This window comes from Anthonomus grandis, chromosome 5 (assembly GCF_022605725.1).
Source record: "Anthonomus grandis grandis chromosome 5, icAntGran1.3, whole genome shotgun sequence".
Classification (NCBI taxonomy): domain Eukaryota; kingdom Metazoa; phylum Arthropoda; class Insecta; order Coleoptera; family Curculionidae; genus Anthonomus; species Anthonomus grandis.
In genome coordinates this window covers 27,194,949-27,214,290 of record NC_065550.1, presented here as the reverse complement: position 1 = coordinate 27,214,290, position 19,342 = coordinate 27,194,949, and the positions used below count along the sequence as shown (strand labels likewise).

The window sequence follows — 19,342 nt, the reverse complement described above, 5'->3', positions numbered from 1 at the left end:
TATATCCGAAAAGTATGAGAAATTTTATTTCAAAAAGACAACGTCCTTCAGGGTCACATGTCCCTTGGTTGCCCGTGATTTTTTGACAAAAAGAAGAAAAAAACGCCCGCCGATTTTGTCGACGTGCGCGTTTTGTGATAAATTCACGGCCAACCGACGGATGAAAGATAATTGAATACAAAGATTTGTTCACTCAGCTGCTTGACGCCATCACGATTCGCCGTTGCCGCTGTCGTTTTCGTCCTCATCGACGTAAGAACTATCGGATGCGTCGTCGTAGTCACCGTATGAATCGTCGTCGTAGAAGTCTGTCATTTCGACCTGAGACTCTGCATTATTTGGTTTAACCTATAAAATAGGAAAGTTATATAAAACTGTGTTTTATGTAATTTTTTAACAAAATATTAAACATTGCTTGCCATACTGCATTCCACCCTTATTAAACATAATAAATTCCTGTATTTTAGAAAGTTATTTTCCATTTTCATGGAAAAAAGCAATCATGAAACCGCTAGCTAAAAATACGAATCCTAAAGAACTAAAGGATCTAAGAACGATCAGTATTCTTTCGGTAGTTTCTAAACTTCTTGAAAAACATATTAATAAACTGTACGACTTGCTAAACACGTCAAATTTTACCCCATCGTGTCATTCAGGACTCCAATCTGGTTACAGCACCTCTACTTGTTTAGTTAATCTTTTAAATGATGTTCGTCACAGTGAAGATAAGAAATTAATAACTTGCCTGGCATTTCTCGATTTCAGCAAAGCATTCTATACGATTAGCCACAATATGCTATTACCCAAGTTGCATTACTATGGACTTTCTGATAATTCTGTAAAATTTTTCGAACAATATTTAATAAAAAGATCCTTTTGTGTGGAAATTGTGAGAGATTTTCAAAGCGTTCGATCTGAATTTGTACCAATTGCCACAGGTGTGCCTCAAGGCTCAATTTTGGGACCTCTGTTGTTTTCCATATATGTTGCAGATATGAGCGATTCTATTGAGAACTCGAAAATTCAACAATATGCTGATGATTCTCAAATATACACTTCATTTTCTTTAGATTATGTAAATGAACATATTGACAAATTTAACACGGACTTGAATAATTTAAAAAATTCTTCGATGATTATAATTTAAAACTAAACTCCTCTAAATCCTGTACGCTATTTTTTAATGCTAAATATCAGATTGAAAGAATTAGGCAATTATTTGTTCCACAAATAGATAATATGCCTTTGGCCTCAGTTTCAGAGGTGAAAAATTTGGGTATACTTTTGATGATTCACATTTCAAGCGCATATTCATAATAAATAAAAATTGCTTATATAAAATTGAAAAAAATATAATTACTTCAAAAAATGGCTACCATCCAAAATAAAGTTTCAATTATCTGACAGTTTAATATTATCGCTATTCGACTACGGTGATGTGGTTTATGGTTCATCTTTGACAATGCAATTAGCACACCAAATATAAAAAATACAAAACAGCTGTATGCGTTTTTCTTACAATATTCCATTAAGAGAACAGATTAAACCTCATTTAAATAATAAAAATATCCTTAATATGAGTTACCGTAGAAAACTTCATTTTTATACATTTTTACATAGAATCTTAAAAACTGTACAACCCTCATACGTTGCAGCGTTATTTAATCCATTTTTACACCAGCAAAGAAATCAGAAATCTTTTACATATATAGCGATTAAATTGTGGAATGATTTACCAGATGAAGTAAAGGAATTTACTTATAAAAGATCCCTAAAACACGTTAAGCAATTTCTTATTAATAAGCAAAAATAAGCTACATTTCTTCCAAACCATGCGTGCTGTGCTGTTGTCAGATTTTCCCGCTAAAATAAGATAGGATAACCTATAAAATTAATATATTTACTGTTAGCTTCCCTTGTTTTGTCTCGCGCACGCCTTTCGCTCTTTTTTTCTGCCATTTGCTGTTCCATTAGAAATCTTATTGACTTATTTATATATAGTTTAGATTATACGGGGGTACCGCGCACAAATGCACATGATTTGTGTATTTTGTGTTTTCGGTGTGTTATCGACCACTATGGTCGCGCTGTAGTCCTTTTTGTTCTCGGGTTATGTAGTATATAGTTGTAAAATTGATTGTGTATAATTTGTATATGTATATATTGGGCAAATAAAGAAATTTGATTTGATTTGATAATAAATCTAAAAACAAATTACAAAACTGCCAAATTTTTAAATAAAAAGCTGATTATCTTTCATTCAAATAGAGTAAGTATAAAAAATAAAACTCATGATTTACAATTAATTTAGGAACAACAAAATATACAGTGCGTCTTTTATTAATGCGCATCAGCTTGGATCCAATAATATGGAAGCATGTCACATTAGTGGTTTTCGGGTAGCTGCTGGTGTTTTGTTTCATGTTAAAGAGATGAATATTGTATTTAAGGATATGACTATTTCTAATAATTCTGAGGAACAGGCTTGGGAGGTCTTGTGGGTGCTATGGATCAGTTTCCCACTCAGGTAATTACTTTTTACATCAGGTGATTTTAATAGTAGTGTTGAGATTGTTTTAGAGAAGTTAAATCTTTCTAAAAGACAATAATTACAGGAGATTTTAATGCACATCTACATTTTGAAGTCCCTGATAACCTCTCAAAATAACTTTCCAACCTAAAATAATTAAATTAACAAGTGAATTCGTTTCAATTCCTTTAACTCATATTATAAAATTTAATTTTCACAACTGACCAAATACCAGCCTATTTTAAACAATCTGTCATGATTCAAATACATAAAAAAGGTTTAACTAGTAAGACTAAGAATTATCACCCAATTTGCCTTATAAATAATTTTGCAAAATTTTTAGAAAAATGGATTAAAGACCGCTTAACAACGTTTCTGAACTCACTTGGAAAATTAGTATTTATTTACAGAAGGGCTGAGTACATTACATGTAGTTTATAAGTTAACATCATTAATAACAAAAATTTGAATGCTGGAAAAAAAACTATTGTATTTTTGATTGATCTGGCAAGGGCCTTTGATACTATACCCCATACAAATACTCTCTAAAATTTAAACCATTGTAGTATTACATGTATAAGGCTAAAGCTATTTGAAAGTTATTTTAAAAAGAGAGAGCAGGTCCTATTAAATAAATCATTACCTAAATTGTCTTCTAAAACTGCTTTTCTCAGGTCAAATAGTACCATTTGCTGATGATACTGCTTTAATCGTTAATAGCAAAACATGGCAAGAGGCTAGAGAAGGTTTGTCTAATGAATTTAAGCATGTAAAAAAATTGGTTGTATACTAAAAAAATTAACTTTGAATATGGAAAAAACCAATTATATATAGCCTTTTTTTTGACCACTTTAAATAGACCATTGGATAATATTAATAGTGAAGTAAAGAAAGCTAAATATTTAGGAGTCATAATTAATCAACCCCTCAAAGTCCTTAGTAGAATTTCTAATAACATACTGCATCAAAGCATGGGGCGGTACCTACAAAAGTAGCAGCCTTTAAATGTAGTGCAAATTATGTTTCAAACTTTTATACAATGAAAATATAAGCAATGTCTATATATTCTGTGGAAAACGTCTGTATATTCAGCATGAAATATCTAAAAGAATGACTAGTCATTCACAATTTACCGAAAATAATGCTCGAAATTGGGACCCAAATTCTATAATTTGTTGCCAAGGGAAATTAAAATAATAAAAAACAAAAGAGATTTTAATAAAATGGCTTAAGAATGTAGCTTATAAAAAATATAAAAAAATTCCAATCGTGCACATTAAACTGATTTAGAGAAATAATTTCATGGGTAAATATTTTGGATTTTATAAGCAATATTTAATTATTTAATTGTTATCTTATTAATCTAGATTCATATTTGAGTAGTTTTTTTTTTCTTTTCTGTGGACATATAGGTCTTTTTTAGACTTGTGATTGTATATAATAAAATATTTACTAATTTGTTTATTGCTGTATATTAGCTAGTATTCTAATAAAAAATTATTTTTAAATATAAAAGCACACACAGTGTAATAATGTATAATGTATTCTCTAGCATTACTCTATAGACAACTTATCCTGTGCCTTGTTTCAGGTCTTAGACCACAGCGCCATAATATGTCTTTAATACCTTAAATACAAAACAAAAACTAAATAAAGAATAACTTACAGGCTTATTTCTATAATGTGAACAAGCCTTATTTTTTTTTCAATATTCATGATTAAGAGTGTTAAAGATAATAGTTTCAAGCCTACACCCAACACATCGACACTATGTATATTTGTAATGTAAAAATTATTCCCACTGCTTAATCTTGTTTGGCATGTATCAATATTACATATATGTAACTTCATTTGTCAGAAAAAGGTATCATATTGTTTTTTTAATTTAAAAATAAAACAGAACATAGTATATGCTGTTCTTTGCTATACATTCATTAAATTAATAAAGTATATGCAGGTATGCAGCATAGTTCTAATAGGTTCTATTGCAAACAGTATTGCAATTTTTGCACTAGTCGAAATGAGGGACAATTATTGATTTGTAGATTGTAAGTCTTGTAAATAATAATACGTTGTCAGCCATGTCCTTCAGTTTTTAAGATTCTTCAAATAGACATTCAGTTATTTTAAAAAAATATCGTCTACAAAGATTTTGATTTTACAATGTTTAACATAAAGAATTATATGATTAATAAATAACAAACACAAGATGGGGTCTAATACAGACCCCTGATAAACTCTGCTCAAGATCTATGTAGACATTGCATTTTTAAATTTTACACTCTAGTTTTTGAAACTCCTTTTACAAATAATTCTTAACCCATTTTTAAACCTCACCAGAAATGCCATATTTAGCCATTTTCAATCTTAATAGATCAGTATTTACGGTCCCAAAGGCTCCAATAAAACCAAGACAAGCAAAAAGTGATTTCTATGTTGACATTTAAAATAAATGAACATTAATGTATTTATCTATGTCCTGACTGTTCATTATTATAATATTGTGTTTATCAAGATAACTGAGTAATTGATCCTAAGTACTTTTTAAAAAGTTAGCAACTTTAAAAAGAAGCACTTGCTTCATAAGCTTGTTAAAATGTTTTTAAGTCTATGCCATTCTAATCACTTAAAACCCTCCTCATACCTGAAAGTGTCTTGTTTAAAAAATCAATATTATAAAAATACCATAAGAACAATGTAATTGAGGCATTTTTTGCAAAAGAAAATCATACCTGAAATTGAGTATGTTTGACATTTTTAAACAATGTGTATGAAAAATATTTAAAAGATAATAATTAAGCAGATAGCATTTAAAATATATTATGCTGATTGTATTTAATGATATTTTATAAACAGGTTTTTAAGTGGTTAAGTTGTTGCAAGTTATGATGCAACATTTATAAAAAATAATACAAGCATAGATCCTATGAATATGTAAATGGATATTCCCCCAAAAATGCCCTTAAATTATTTTTCAAGTTGCAAATGTTCCTGAAGTGACTTTAATAAAAATATATGACTTCTTCTGTTTCACATAAAAGTATGACACTTACAAATAACCATTGACTACCTAAACACAATTTTTAAAGAGTTAATTAGCTTCTTACCTGTGTTTTTATGCAATAATCTTCAAGAGTCAAAGGTACTTGTATCCCATCTCTTTCAGCTTCGGCTCTAGCAGCCATTGCCTGCTTTCTGAAATAACATTTATTAAAAGCTATTATTAACAAACTTTCCACTATTGACTGTATATGCAAAAACCCAATTTTCATTTTTTTTTAAAGTTTCCTTGAAAATCTCAATATATTTTGTTTTGCACAGGTCACAAAATTGATAAAGTACATTGAGCACTAACTGTTTTAACATGCTCTTAGAAATAGACTAATGTAATATAACTTAAAGTGTTAGAGGATTAGGAATTTCTGATAAAAAAAACCTAGGCTGCATAGATCTGAATACCTCAATTGGTCAAATTTTCCTAAAATTACCTGATAATATTTTCATATTCCTTATCTCTTCCCTTGGAATCTCGCCAACGCCTGTACATGACAGAGGCATCTACATTTGCAGGACTAAACGTGTTCGGTTCGTTCAACAGAGAAATTACTGATAAGAGAATAGTACGGACATTTTGGGTGGGGTTCCAGCGTTCGCATGGCAATTCTCCAGATTGGGGATCATCGACTGGTGGATGGAGGATGCTAATACATAAATCTCCATTCTAAAAAGAAATTTAATAACTGTTTTATTTGCTGTAAATATGTTGCTGCCTTTTTTGTATGAATATGTGAGATAGAATAAGTAGTCTTGAAAATGACCTCATTGAGAAGTTCATTCTTAAATTGTGGCAATGACGTCTTTAATAGAACCTAAACTCATTTTCAATATTCTTTAATAATTTCACTCTTTCTTTTTTAAATATCATGTTTCTTATAAATACATGCTACACTCTAATTTTCTTTAACAGCTAAGTCTGACAACAGGGTCAGTGATTTGACTAGGTTCGAATCAGTGCTAGGTTGGACTCCCATTTAATACATTTTCAAACTTTTTTTTATCTTATTTTCAATGCTTGGATTTGTTAGTATCTTTTAAAGAAATATGTATGAAATGTATTGGATTTTAGTAAAATTCAGTGATTTAAGGTACATATTTTAGCCAATAACGATACACATTGTTGAAGATATTAATTTTTACCTTTATATTATTGTAAGTGGATTCTTAGTGAGTCATTGTGAGGTGTGTTTGTTTTTATCATAGTTTTTATGGTTCACATAGTTTTGCTATTTAATTTAGGTCCGATGATGCCATTTGTTTGCTGAGGACGAAGATATATGCCAAAATCGAGACATCAAAAGATTGTTTATTTATTTATTTATTGTTTATTGTTCAATGGTACAAAACCATTTACAGAACAAAGCTAGCACACCAAGTAACAGATATAAAATATGAAAAAAAAAACTGAAAAATACAATATGTGCTTAAGCTATAAGACCTACACATCTAACTTAAATAAGAGGGGAGAAAATTTCCCTATTGAAAATACCTACTTGTCTAAGAGAACAGTTATGTATATCGCACAAAGCAGAGATGCTGTTAAAATTTGTGGTCATAACAAAAATTGGTGACTTCTTACCAATGTTAGTTCTCGAATGAGGACAATAAAATGTTTCGGTAAGCCGTGAGTTACATCTTGGTACTCTAAAGTTTAAGATTGATAAAAGATGGGGCGAATCAATAAGATTGTGAGTAAGCTTATATACAAAGTTATTAGAAACAAGCATCCTTCTAAAATTAAGAGAATCGATATTAAACTGAGAGAGTAAAAGAGCATTATCAAATCCTCTTTGAGGATAGACACCAGTTTCCTTCAAATGCAAAAATTTGAGTAATTTTCTTTGAACATTCTCTAGAGCCATAACATGAATCTGATATATTGGATACCACACTAAGCAGCAATATTCAAGTCTTGATCGAACTAGTGAGTAAAACAATATTTTAAGATATGTAATATTAGTGAATTGTTTACAGTTTCTCATTATGAAACCTAAAACTCTATTTGCAGGTGAAAGGACTGACTGAGTGTGGGGAATAAATGTCAGCTGGGTATCAAATGTAACCCCCAAATCATGTATATTTTCACAATACTCTAATTCTTCAGAACTGATACTGTATACGTAATTTAATGGTTTACGTTTCCGAGTGAATGTCACTACTTTACATTTAGATATATTTACTTTAAGTTTATTCTTTATACACCATTATAAAATATTAAGTTGATGTTGGAGAAATACACCGTCGTCAATACTATTGATTCTGCTATATATTTTCAAATCGTCGGCAAACAGTAAGTTTTCACAAGTTAAGGCGCGGGAAAGGTCATTGATGAAAAGTAAGAACAGTAAAGGCCCCAAATTCGATCCTTGAGGCACCCCAGATGAAGCCAAATACAACTCAGACTAGAAGCCGTTATAAGAAACAAAATGTTGCCTTGAAGTAAGATATGATCTAAAAAAAAGAGACAAGTGATGGACTAAATCCAAAAGAGCACAGTTTTTTAAGTACAGTAAAATGATCAATGCAGTCAAAGGCCTTTGAGAAGTTTGTGTAAACTACATCAGTCTGGCCGACGTCATCAATAGCATCACTTAAAAATTAAGTAAATTGAAGCAGATTAGACATTGTAGAACGTTGGGGCAGAAATCCATGTTGCTGAGTGGCGTTGAGTCTATGAACTGCTGGAAACATACGGTTGTATATGACTTTCTCAAAGACCTTTCCAAAACTACTGAAAATCGCAATTGGTCTGTAATTGGCAATATCAGAAGGATCCCCCATTTTCAATATCGGACATACTGTAGCCAGTTTCCAGCATGACGGAAATGTTCATGTCTTTAAGGCCAAATTAAAAAGATATTTAAGAGGCTCAGAGAAAACAGCACTACAATCTTTTAGTAGAAAACAGGGAATAAGATCATGGCCCGAACTAGACTTACTCTTCATATTTTTCAATGTTTGCTCAATTTCCAACTCAGAAATATCATCTACTAGTCGACCAAAGTGTCTTGGCCTCTGAGATTTGGATGCGCGGTGACAAAACCGACGGGAGCTCATTTAAAGTGGTGCTCTCGTAGTGTTCACATTGTTTACTCCGCAATACCTATACTCACTCGGCAGTAAATCTTTATTAGTATTTTGTGAGGTGATATTAAAACTTTTATAGTTCAAAATGCCCTTTCAAACTAGTTTAAAAAATAAAGTTCTTACCGGTCAAAGTCGGGAAATAATTAGCAGTTTGTTAAATTTTATGCAAGCAGAAGCTGTAGCTGGAGAAGTTTCAATTCCTCTCGAAAAGGTATGTATGTATTTAATACTATTAACTTATTATTATTACATTAACTTAACTTATTATTATTGTTTTTTACGCGACTGATGTAAGAGTAAACAATTAAAACAAGTTACAAATTATGACCTTTGATCCCACGAAATGTACGGTATTTTTTGTAAGGGCATCAAAGTTTGGATTAAATTTGTAAAGGTTGTTTTGATAATTTTTTAAATTGAAAATTTGATTTTGACTAAGGCGGTCACTTTTAAATGATAAAAATAATAATTTTTGATTTAAGGAAATTGTCACTTTATATAATGTATCTATAAATTTATAATGTAGGTATATATGTACATAGGTATGTACCTACGTGTTATAAAATCATGATAAAGATTTTTATGGTTATTATATTTTTGTACATAATTTAAAATGTTTACTTTTTAAACAAATATGTAATTATATGTATATCTAGGTTTTTACCTAAAAAGTACCTACCTAGGAGAAGGTAGTTTGGTAATATAGGTTAGGTACTTGTATTTAAGGTAATCAGCTTAACACCCCTTAATAACACGCAATTAGTTAATCCTTTTTATTGATTTGTTCCCTTAGATTAAAATAATTTGATATTTACCATTAGATCATCTTCAGAAAACTTAAGAAAATCCAATTAATACATATTTACCTGGCCTGGTGCGCCTTTATTTATAATTTTATAAATTTTTGTATAAGCTCGTATTTTTACCACGTGTTAATGCAACAGCAAAGTATTTTTTCCTTATGTGTAATTGTTTGGCAGATTTATAAATTAACTTTTTTTTTATAGGTTCAAGATGCGTTGCAGCAGCAACAGGGCCTCTTAGAAAAGAGGCAACATTGGTTACATCAGGCCAATCAACATCGTTTTCAACACCTAACAGAACTAATAAAAATACCAAAATTAAAATTCGCTTGGACGACGCAGATTTGGGAATTTTGCGAAGAATAATCATTAACCACAATTTCACAGAGAAGACAGTTCCTAGATTAAAAACAGTACATGCAAAATATGTCGCAGATACTGAGTATCAAGGATGTAAAGAGAGTCTGTGTAAGGAAATGCATAAAATCGGTTTTCGATGGAATAAATTTAGGAGCAATCAAAGAGTGCTAATGGAGCAGCAACCCATCAGGCTGCTAAGAATAGAGTTTCTTAAAAAAATGCGTCAGTACAGAGAAGAAGGTAGTAATATAGTATATCTGGACGAGACATACATTCACTCAACGCATACTCACTTAAAAGGTTGGAGTGATGACTCTTTGGAAGGCATTAAAAAAACAACAGGCAAGGGACCACGTCTCATTATAGTTCATGCAGCTGGCGAAGATGGTTTTGTCCCATATGCGTATATTAGATGGAAATCCAACAGCACAAGTGGCGATTATCATCACGATATGAATTATGATAACTACAAAAAATGGTTTCAGACAATCTCGATCCAAACCTAAAGCAAAGGTCTGTTGTGGTAATTGACAATGCTCCATACCACAATAAGCAAATAGATAAAGCACCAACAACAATAACAAAAAAAGCAGAAATGCAACAATGGTTACGTTTAAGGGGTATATCATATGACGATAACATGTTAAAGCCGCAACTACATCATTTAATAAAACTGCATAAACCCAAATATAAAAGATATAAAATAGACGAGCTTTTCAATGCAAAAGGTCATGATATGCTAAGATTACCTCCATACCATCCAGACCTTAATCCCATTGAATTGGTTTGGGCTGAATTAAAACAATTCGTTGCCAAAAAAATGTTAATTTTAATTTCAATGAGGTAATTAAACATTGTGATGATTTCTTTAGAGAATTCTCTATTGACGAATGGAAATCAAGATGTGAACGAGCAAAACGATTTGAAAAAGAATTTATTTTAAAGGAACCTACAATTGATATAGCCATAGAAAAGGTTATAATTAACCTTAACGATAGCGATATTGAAACAGACAGTGATTACTCTAATGAGTCGGATAAACCAGAAAGTGACTTATCTGGAATAGACGAACTTACTGATAATGTTGAAGAACAAGCTGTGGAAAATAAGAGTCTAACAGTTGACGATGATAAAACGTACCTTAATTTATAATTTTTTTTATGTATAAATTTATTAATGAAATATTAGATAGGTATATTGCATTTATTACCATTTACATAACATAATTTAATTTTATAATAAGAACATTTTTTATGTATTATGTCTATATAAATTTACTTATAATGTATTAATATGTATATAATTAAATATATGTATCCATACATAATGTGTACAAAATGTAGGAAATACATTATAAATAAATATTGGTAAATATTAGACTGGATTTAATTTAGGATTATTAAATAAAGTAATATAAATACCTTTGTTATAATTATTCTTTTATTCTATAAATGTATTCAAAATTTTTATCCTAAGTAATTTCCGTCAAGGCTGGTACACACTTGGGACACACACGCATTGGTAAATATATTAATTCATACGTTCATTTACTATTCATAATATAATTTAATTAAAACAAAAATTAAATAAAATTTTTAGCGCGTCAAATATGCTGGATGTAAACGTAGTACATGAGCCTCGATTTATTGATTTTTATGTTTTGCATCTTCCTCGCACCCTGACTCTTTCACTTCTTTATTTGCGCATCTCAGAGGCCAAGACACTTTGGTTGACTAGTACATGCACACAGAGATTTGAAACTACATGGTTATCATTTGGATTGAATAACAGATGGTCAGTTTCATCATTGTTTGTAGAGATATAAATACTTTGGAAATAGGACGCAAATGCATTTACTATGTGATTCGGATCGTCATACACTCCGTTATGATCATGCATTCTACCTGGTATTCTTGAACAACCCTTCTTTGTCTGTATATATGACCAGAATAAAGCAGGATTAGTAGATATACTATTTTGAATTTCATTTATATAAGATGCATAACAAGTATTTATCTGTGATTTAACAACAGTTCTAAATCTTTTAAATTTAGTAAAGTGGTAGTTACTACCTATTGTAAAATACCCCAAGATTATTTAAATAAAGTAAGCAATGGATTCCTTTTTAACATAAATAAGTACTATGTAGTAAGTTATACATGAAGAAGCACTACTATTGACTGTCAGTATGAAGCAGGTGAAGTAGTAATGCCTAAAGTTGGGTGATTTGGACGTAATTTTTCATTCAAAATTCAATTTGAAATCTCACATGTGTCACATTGTAAATCCTTCAAAATGTATGGTTTTGTTGTAAGGAGCTGCAGAGATTTTCAGGATCCAAACTGTATTAGAATACTTTATGTGTCTTTTACATTAGAACTATTGTGCAGTATTGTTCAGTCATTCTTGAAAGGGTGCAAAATAATGTTTTCGCTATACATATTGTGCTTCAAGGAAACCAGTATATATAAAATGCACATTTCGAAAATGCAAGTAATGGCTAAGTATAATTTAGGAACACTGGAAAATAGAAGGCAATGTGCACTTTTTTGAATAAATGAATTAACAATCAGGTTGTTGAGCACAATCTGCTGGCTAGGTTAAGTTTTAATGTACCAGCCCACCAAACCAGAAATCCTTACTATTTTATGTGGATGTTGCCTGAACAAATTATTATATAAATTCTCCAATTATCTCTATATGTAGAATATACAATCACTTAAGAAACCATTGTGATATATTTAGTATGTCTGTTAGTAGTTTAATAAAGATATGCTATAATAAAATTAGTATGCATCAAATATGTGTAAGTAATGAAGTTTCCTATGTCAGAAAGATCGCGTATTTTCGATATTATTTAATATTCTTTACTTTACCTTAATATTTAAAAAATAAATAAAATTTCATTATTTTTTCATGGTTTCTTGTGATGTGCCAAGTTGAAATTGCTGTGTCACGTCACAGCTGTAACTTTGACTTTTAGAGTTAACAGGATTTATTGACTAATTTGCACCTAATAGACTTAGCAGAGCTAATACCCAACTAAATGGTAAGTACAAATCTGTAGTGTATTTTGACTTGACTAAGGATTTTAATATGATAAATCACAGACTTCTCTTGGATGTCCTCAAATCAATCGGTGCGACTTGATTGGTTGGGTTGAGATATTTGTGAGCTATATAAAACTTTTCAGGTGCAAATTTTGCAATTCATAATATTAGAGGCATTGTGAGTGAAAAGTCTCATTTAAAGTTTTATTATCCTTATGTGCATTTCCAGATCAGCTGTGGAGTAATTTTCTGGGACTCTCATACAGATACAAAAAAGAATAGTAAGAACTATATGTGAGGTATCCTACTTGGAGCACTGTGCTTCATTAATTCTGAGACTGGGGACTAATGACTGTCCTCTCTTTTTATTTGTATTGAATATGCTTCTCACATGAATATCAAAACTTGTTTAAAACAAATTATGAAATTTAGCCAATAAACCAAAAGTCATGAAATAAGATATTACATATAAGCAAAACTTCAGTACCCAAGCATAAGACCACATTTTTTACAGACAGTCGACAAAATATACTGTAGTAAAGATTTCTACAGTATATTTTATAAGGAAAAATTCCAACATATTGAGAAAGCTGGATATAGCTGCACATATTGCTAAATTTTAAGTGTTTTGTCTATTTATCTAGTAATGTATGTGTTTATGCATTTATGTACTATTGTTTATATTTTTAAATTAACTTTTACAAATATTTTATAACCTTGTTAGCAACATTTTTATGACATACTTATATCAGTTTAATGTAATCGACAAGTAATAAATGATTTGTTTTTGAATTTTAAACCTACCTAAACCTACAAAGCTGTTTGAAGCACAAATTAATTACCTTCATGGTAAAGTATACAAAAAATTTGATATTTGTTTAATTAACAATAAGCCATAAAGACAACTCCAAGTTTTCTGCATATATGTATATATATTAATCAAATCAAATATGTTTTGAATATCAATTAATAAATATACAGCTTCATATGCAACCAGGTTGTTCTGAAGTCCTCTCTTTCTATATCTTATTCAAACTTTTAATAGTTTTCAAATGGGATTTAGATTATCAACTCTTATTGCCTTATCTTCATATTAATATGTGAACAACCTATGGCAATATCAATTATATCAAATGACTAAATGTAAACTAACAAGTCATTAGGAAAAACAAGGGATACTATTTCTGTGCTTTTATTAAACTATATTTTATGTTTTATCTCTCTTTACATTGCAAACTGGTCTAAATTATGGGCTACGCTAGATGATGATAAAAGTGAACAATTTTAGCTTTTAACAAAGAAATAGTAGAACTCATGTAATTTGCAGTTAAAATCCCTTGAGAAGTCATAAAAAACTAGTAGACTCTTGAGGATAATCAAAAAAAATTTGCTAGTAAAATTAAGTAAATTCTTTCTAAAGAAATTAACCAATATTATTGTTCGAAACAGAAAATGTTTAAAATATAAAAATCACACATGTTTGTTTAGAATTATTATTTATGATAGAACTAAATGTTTCACAGAAAGCACTATTTGTATGTTTCTATTTATAATTGAGGAGTGTTGGAGCAAAACCGAATAAATCCCTATTAATATTCGGTATGGAAATCGATGTTATCGAGCAAAACGGAATAAATCCAAAAAAATTAATTAACGTAATAAGATATGGCACCAGGGTTGTATAACTTAGAATAAAAAAAGGTAATGACCTTTTTCGGCTGTTGGCGGCATATAATTATATTTTGTGTGTTAACGGGATAAAACAGTATAGTTTTAGCAGTAGTCAGTAGTGCTCATCTGATTAGTATTGTCCCGGCGCGCCGTTTGCCGCAGTTTCGCGTAATTTTCGCGGGATATTATTTACATTCGATTGTTTTTGCTGTTATATAAGCACGTGTTGTTTTGATTTGGCCGATACCGAAAGGAGAATAATATGGATGAAGATATAATAGGTGAAACAGCAGCCGTATGTGATGCCAATGAAGGTAGCCGAATAAGAAAAAAGGTTGAGAAAAAGCAGAGAGGAAAACCTGGAAGGTAAGATTTACTTTTTAAAGGTGTTACTTATATAGGGTATGAAAGAAGGGGGTAATTGGTTTAATTCAAGAACGTGTGGCGTGTCATTTTAACCCTTGTGTAACCAAGCAAATAAAATTGTTTTCTTTCTGTTTTAAAATTTAATTTAAAAAAATAAAATAATCATGGGGATGCGCTAGATTTTTTATGATTTTTTTATTGCTTTTTTTTCAAAAGATATTTTCTAGGCTGATTGGTACCTGAGTACCCAGTTGGTTACACACAGGTTAAAGGATTTTTTTTATACAAAAATACATTTTTAGTTTTTTAAAGAGGCGAGGCGCTTTAGATTTTTCTTCTGTTGTTACAGATACCAGGATTCAGATCCAGACTCAAATGGTTTTAAGCGACCCTGCTCAAATAATAACAAAACTTATCAATGCGAACAAGTAAAAATATCTGATATTAAAGTGACTAGAAGGAAGCTGTATGAAGTTCCAGATAAAAACGTACAATATATAAAACTTGGTCATATGATTAGTGTTTGCGGTACCGTAAGGAAGAGATCTGTAAAAGAAAATCCTTGACAAAAAGCAAGAGCGGCGAATTTCTTTATAAAAATTAAGAAAAATCGATCAACAGAAGTAGTTAAGGTTTTTTATCAGTTTCTTCATGGCTGCACTAGCAGTGAAAAATCACAGATTGTTTACCATTTGTAAGAATGTTGATTCAGGAGATATTCCCAAAGAACGTCGTGGTGGGGATCATGTTTCAAAAAAAAACTTGTCCAAACGGGATAAAGTTCAAGAGTTTATCGGAAAATTAAGAGCTACTGAAAGTCTTTATAATCGAAGCAACTCTAGAAGGATTTATTTACGGGCCAATCTCAGTGTTAAAAAATTACGCCAAATTTATAATGAACAGGCTGAAAATCAGTGTAAAGTTAGCTACATTGGATTTTCATCTCCAGCTTCAGATACCTGATCTCAGTGCACGCGTCTAAAATATCGCATTAAATCGGAGAAAGACCCACAGAAAAAAGTAGAGTATATGACTGAATATAGAGTTCATAAGAAAAGAAGCCAAGCTTTTTATATACCCATTGTAAAGAAGAGTCAGAAAATTCATTGACATTTTGCTTTGATTTACAACAGGTGCAGCGCACTCCTATTTCTGATGCATTTTATTCACACCAAATAAGTATGTATTCATTCTGCTGTTTCCATGAACTCAAAAAATCCTACTTTTTATATATGGACGGAAGATCAATCTGACGGGAGAGGTGCTACCGAAATCGGATCTGCGTTGTTGGACTACCTAACAGCTTTGGACCTGACTGGCATAACTCAGATAAGATTGTTCTGCGACGGATGTGGGGGCCAAAACAAAAATTCCCACATCATTCATATGTTAATGTTTTGGCTCTTAAAGTACTCTCCTGATAATATTATTGAAATTATCATTACCTACTCTGTAAGAGGACATAGTTTTTTACCAGCGGACAGAGTGTTTGGACGCATGGAAAAAATATTTAGAAAAACTTCAACCATTGGTTCTAAAGAAGAATATATTGGATATTATTCTGAAGTTGGAAATGTTAAGGTCTTAGGATCAGAGTGAAAAATTTTCAATATCAAGGAATTACAAGATTATCTTAATAAAGTTGTAGGAGTATCGGATTTAAAACGAATTCGTTTACAAAAAAATCACATTAAAAAAACTGGAGAAATCAAGATATCAATCGCATGCTTCCAACACTACCGATTCGAAGCCCAATCAGAAGTTAAAAAATATCTCTATAAAAGAGGAAAGAATTTAAAGAACTTTTTGTTGTCAGAGGTCCCGCTGTGCAATACCATTCCTCAAAAAAAAATTCAGAGTGTAAAACAACTGATGGAAAAACAATTTGGAAAAGAATGGGCAAGTGAAGAAAAATTTGAATGGTACAAAAAACTGCTGTTAAAGACGAAAGTGAAAATAATGAGAAAATTTCTCAGGAAGAGGATAATATTAGCAATGATTGCGACTGCTTGGAGGAAGAATATGCACTCCATATTTAGGTTTTAGTTAATGACTGTGTTGTTTAAAGAATTTTTTTTTGTTATTTTTATTTTTTCTTAATATATTGGATTAAATATTTTAAGAAATAAAGCTCTCTTGTTTAAAACAATGTTTTTATTGCTGCTTGGTAATAAAATTTTGGACAAAATTAAATAAATCCAATACTTTTGAGCAAAACCGAATAAATCCATTTTTGGTTTTGTTATATTCCAAAAAATAATAATTTTTCAAAATTGTATTTAAGTAGAATGTATTATTAATGATGTCTCCAATATAATGTTCTACCAAAAAAAAGGAAAAGATAATACTTTTTGCGTTATTAAAAATTCGGGTTTTTCTCAAAATCATGTTTGGTGGATTTATTCGGTTTTGCTCTGACACTCCTCAATTATATGTTTCTCCTGTTTGTAAATAAATAGCTGGTCCTTAATAAATATTTACTTATTTATATAGAAATAAAAAGTTGTGTTCTTAAAAACATAAAACACTTAAAAAAGTGTCATATGCCCCTTTTTATGTAAATGCACTACTGTTGATAAATAACAAAGCTTTATGCAAACATAACAGGATCACCTTTCTTATAGGACTAGAGGTCATCAAATTAGACTGATAAAATGTACTAATTAGCATAATAAACACAATGACAATGTTGCCTTAGGTCAATACTGTGAGTAATAATATTAATGAAAAATGATTTCTTATCTTAAATCTACGAATATCAATGTCTTCTTACCTCATACACATTCGGGTGCCAAACTTTTGTAAGAAATCTAATTGATGGCGGAGAGTATGGATAATCTAGAGGGAACTTCATTCTTGCCTACAAAACAAAACCATAAAAAATCCCTGCACCCAAGTCATTGATTTATGAGCTTTTAACCAGGAAAAAGAAATAACATGGAGTGGTAAGTATACATGGACAGGTCAAGGTAAGAGGCATGTTATGCCCATAAATATAAATAATATATTGGAAAAGGTTAATGTGAGAAATAATATAGATTTATTACCTTGAAATATCCTCCCATATATAAAGTATCTGGTGGTCCGAAAATAGCAACCTCCCATTCAAAAAGATTGTCCTCATTTACTAGTTTCACACAGAATCCCTCAACTGGTTCCTCCTGTAAACTTTTATATTCTACGGCTAAAGCGCGTAAAGCACTGCTCGACGCTGCCCTCGGGGCTGCCATTTTCCACGCAGCAACGACGACTGTTCGATAAATTAATTGAAAACTTAGAAATAATAATAAATTTCACTTGAACCTGACTGGCTTTTGTGTCCCTCAAATAAAGTTGAACGACGCCATTAATACGGATGACACAAAGGGGTTATTTTCGTCGATAAGAAGCGATACAAAATCGGTATTTTTACGCGAAACGGATAATTTGGAGTTCTGGCTTGACTGTATGCTAAGCTGAAAGTGAGTGAAACTCAAAAATAATCAACAAAAACAAAGAACCCTTTTCGCGACCACCCACCGTTACGTTTTTCACTCTTTCACAATTTCAGCTTTCCAAGAAAATAACGCGCTCTGATTGGAGGTCACCCGGACCCGTGTTCGCCCTCTCTGTTGCACTAGAAAAAAATCAATGACAAAATCAGCTGGAAGCCTTCTCTGTCCTTGTTAGCAACACGTCAATATTGGGCAACGTTGTCGGCACCGTTTATAAATAAATGTTTATTTTTGTTTGAATTATTGATATATCTTTTTTGTTCCAACAAAGTTTTTGTTATGTTAAACAGAATACTAAAAAAATATTAAAATGAAATAATTTGCTAAGAATATATTCTTTTAATGTAATGTGTATATCCCTCTATTGTAACAAAATTAAGTTTATTTCTAAAATTTAGCTCTAATTGGTCAAATTTTATATATATAATTATTTTATTATAATTATTATTGCAGAAACTTGGACAATAATAATTATATACTTGTGCATTGTGCATAAAACAACCACCTAATTTACCATTTTGCCCTTTAGTTTCGATATAATTTGTATTGCTAGTACGGCCCTGTCCAAAATCCTTTTAAGTCTGACAACGCTGCGATGTCAGTCTGATGTCGACAATAAATAATAGGCGAGGTTGCCGAGGTTACAACTTTTACCGGATTTTTTAGGAAAACATTTATCATGACTTTTTTTCTTCCTAATTAAATGTAATGCAGATATTTGTTTTTTTTTAATTTTGCAAATGCTTTTCGGTCTTTCCAAAGTTTATTAATGTATCATTTAAAAGTAAATCTCATTTTGCTAAAAAGGCTGAAGTTTTTCTTGAAGCAAAAATAGCCAGATTTAGAGACCAAACATTTATACAATAAACGTAGAATTTTAGAGTAGAAACATACACACTTTTTAATGCTACTTTTTACTTTAAA

General features: G+C 30.7%; 1 protein-coding gene and 1 long non-coding RNA gene across 4 annotated transcripts; one reads left to right on the top strand and one right to left on the bottom strand.

Moving 5' to 3' along the window:
• Window positions 1-18,521, bottom strand: LOC126735834 (ubiquitin-conjugating enzyme E2 R2). Of its 3 annotated transcripts, none has more exons than XM_050439912.1 (6): window positions 18,233-18,521; window positions 17,972-18,174; window positions 17,698-17,784; window positions 6,019-6,251; window positions 5,638-5,725; window positions 1-348 (listed from the first exon to the last, which is right to left on the bottom strand). In XM_050439912.1, the coding sequence occupies exons 2-6, from the start codon at window positions 18,152-18,154 to the stop codon at window positions 211-213; spliced, it is 729 nt and encodes a 242-aa protein (XP_050295869.1). In that variant the 5' UTR covers window positions 18,155-18,174; window positions 18,233-18,521; the 3' UTR covers window positions 1-210. The 3 variants fall into 3 exon arrangements, with proteins under 3 accessions (XP_050295869.1, XP_050295868.1, XP_050295867.1); XM_050439911.1 differs by having other exon boundaries at window positions 18,228-18,520; XM_050439910.1 differs by having other exon boundaries at window positions 17,972-18,519.
• Window positions 17,511-18,658, top strand: LOC126735835 (uncharacterized). Its single transcript, XR_007660516.1, has 2 exons — window positions 17,511-17,869; window positions 18,475-18,658. It is a non-coding gene; the product is annotated as an uncharacterized LOC126735835 (long non-coding RNA).
• Window positions 18,659-19,342: the final 684 nt, after the last annotated feature.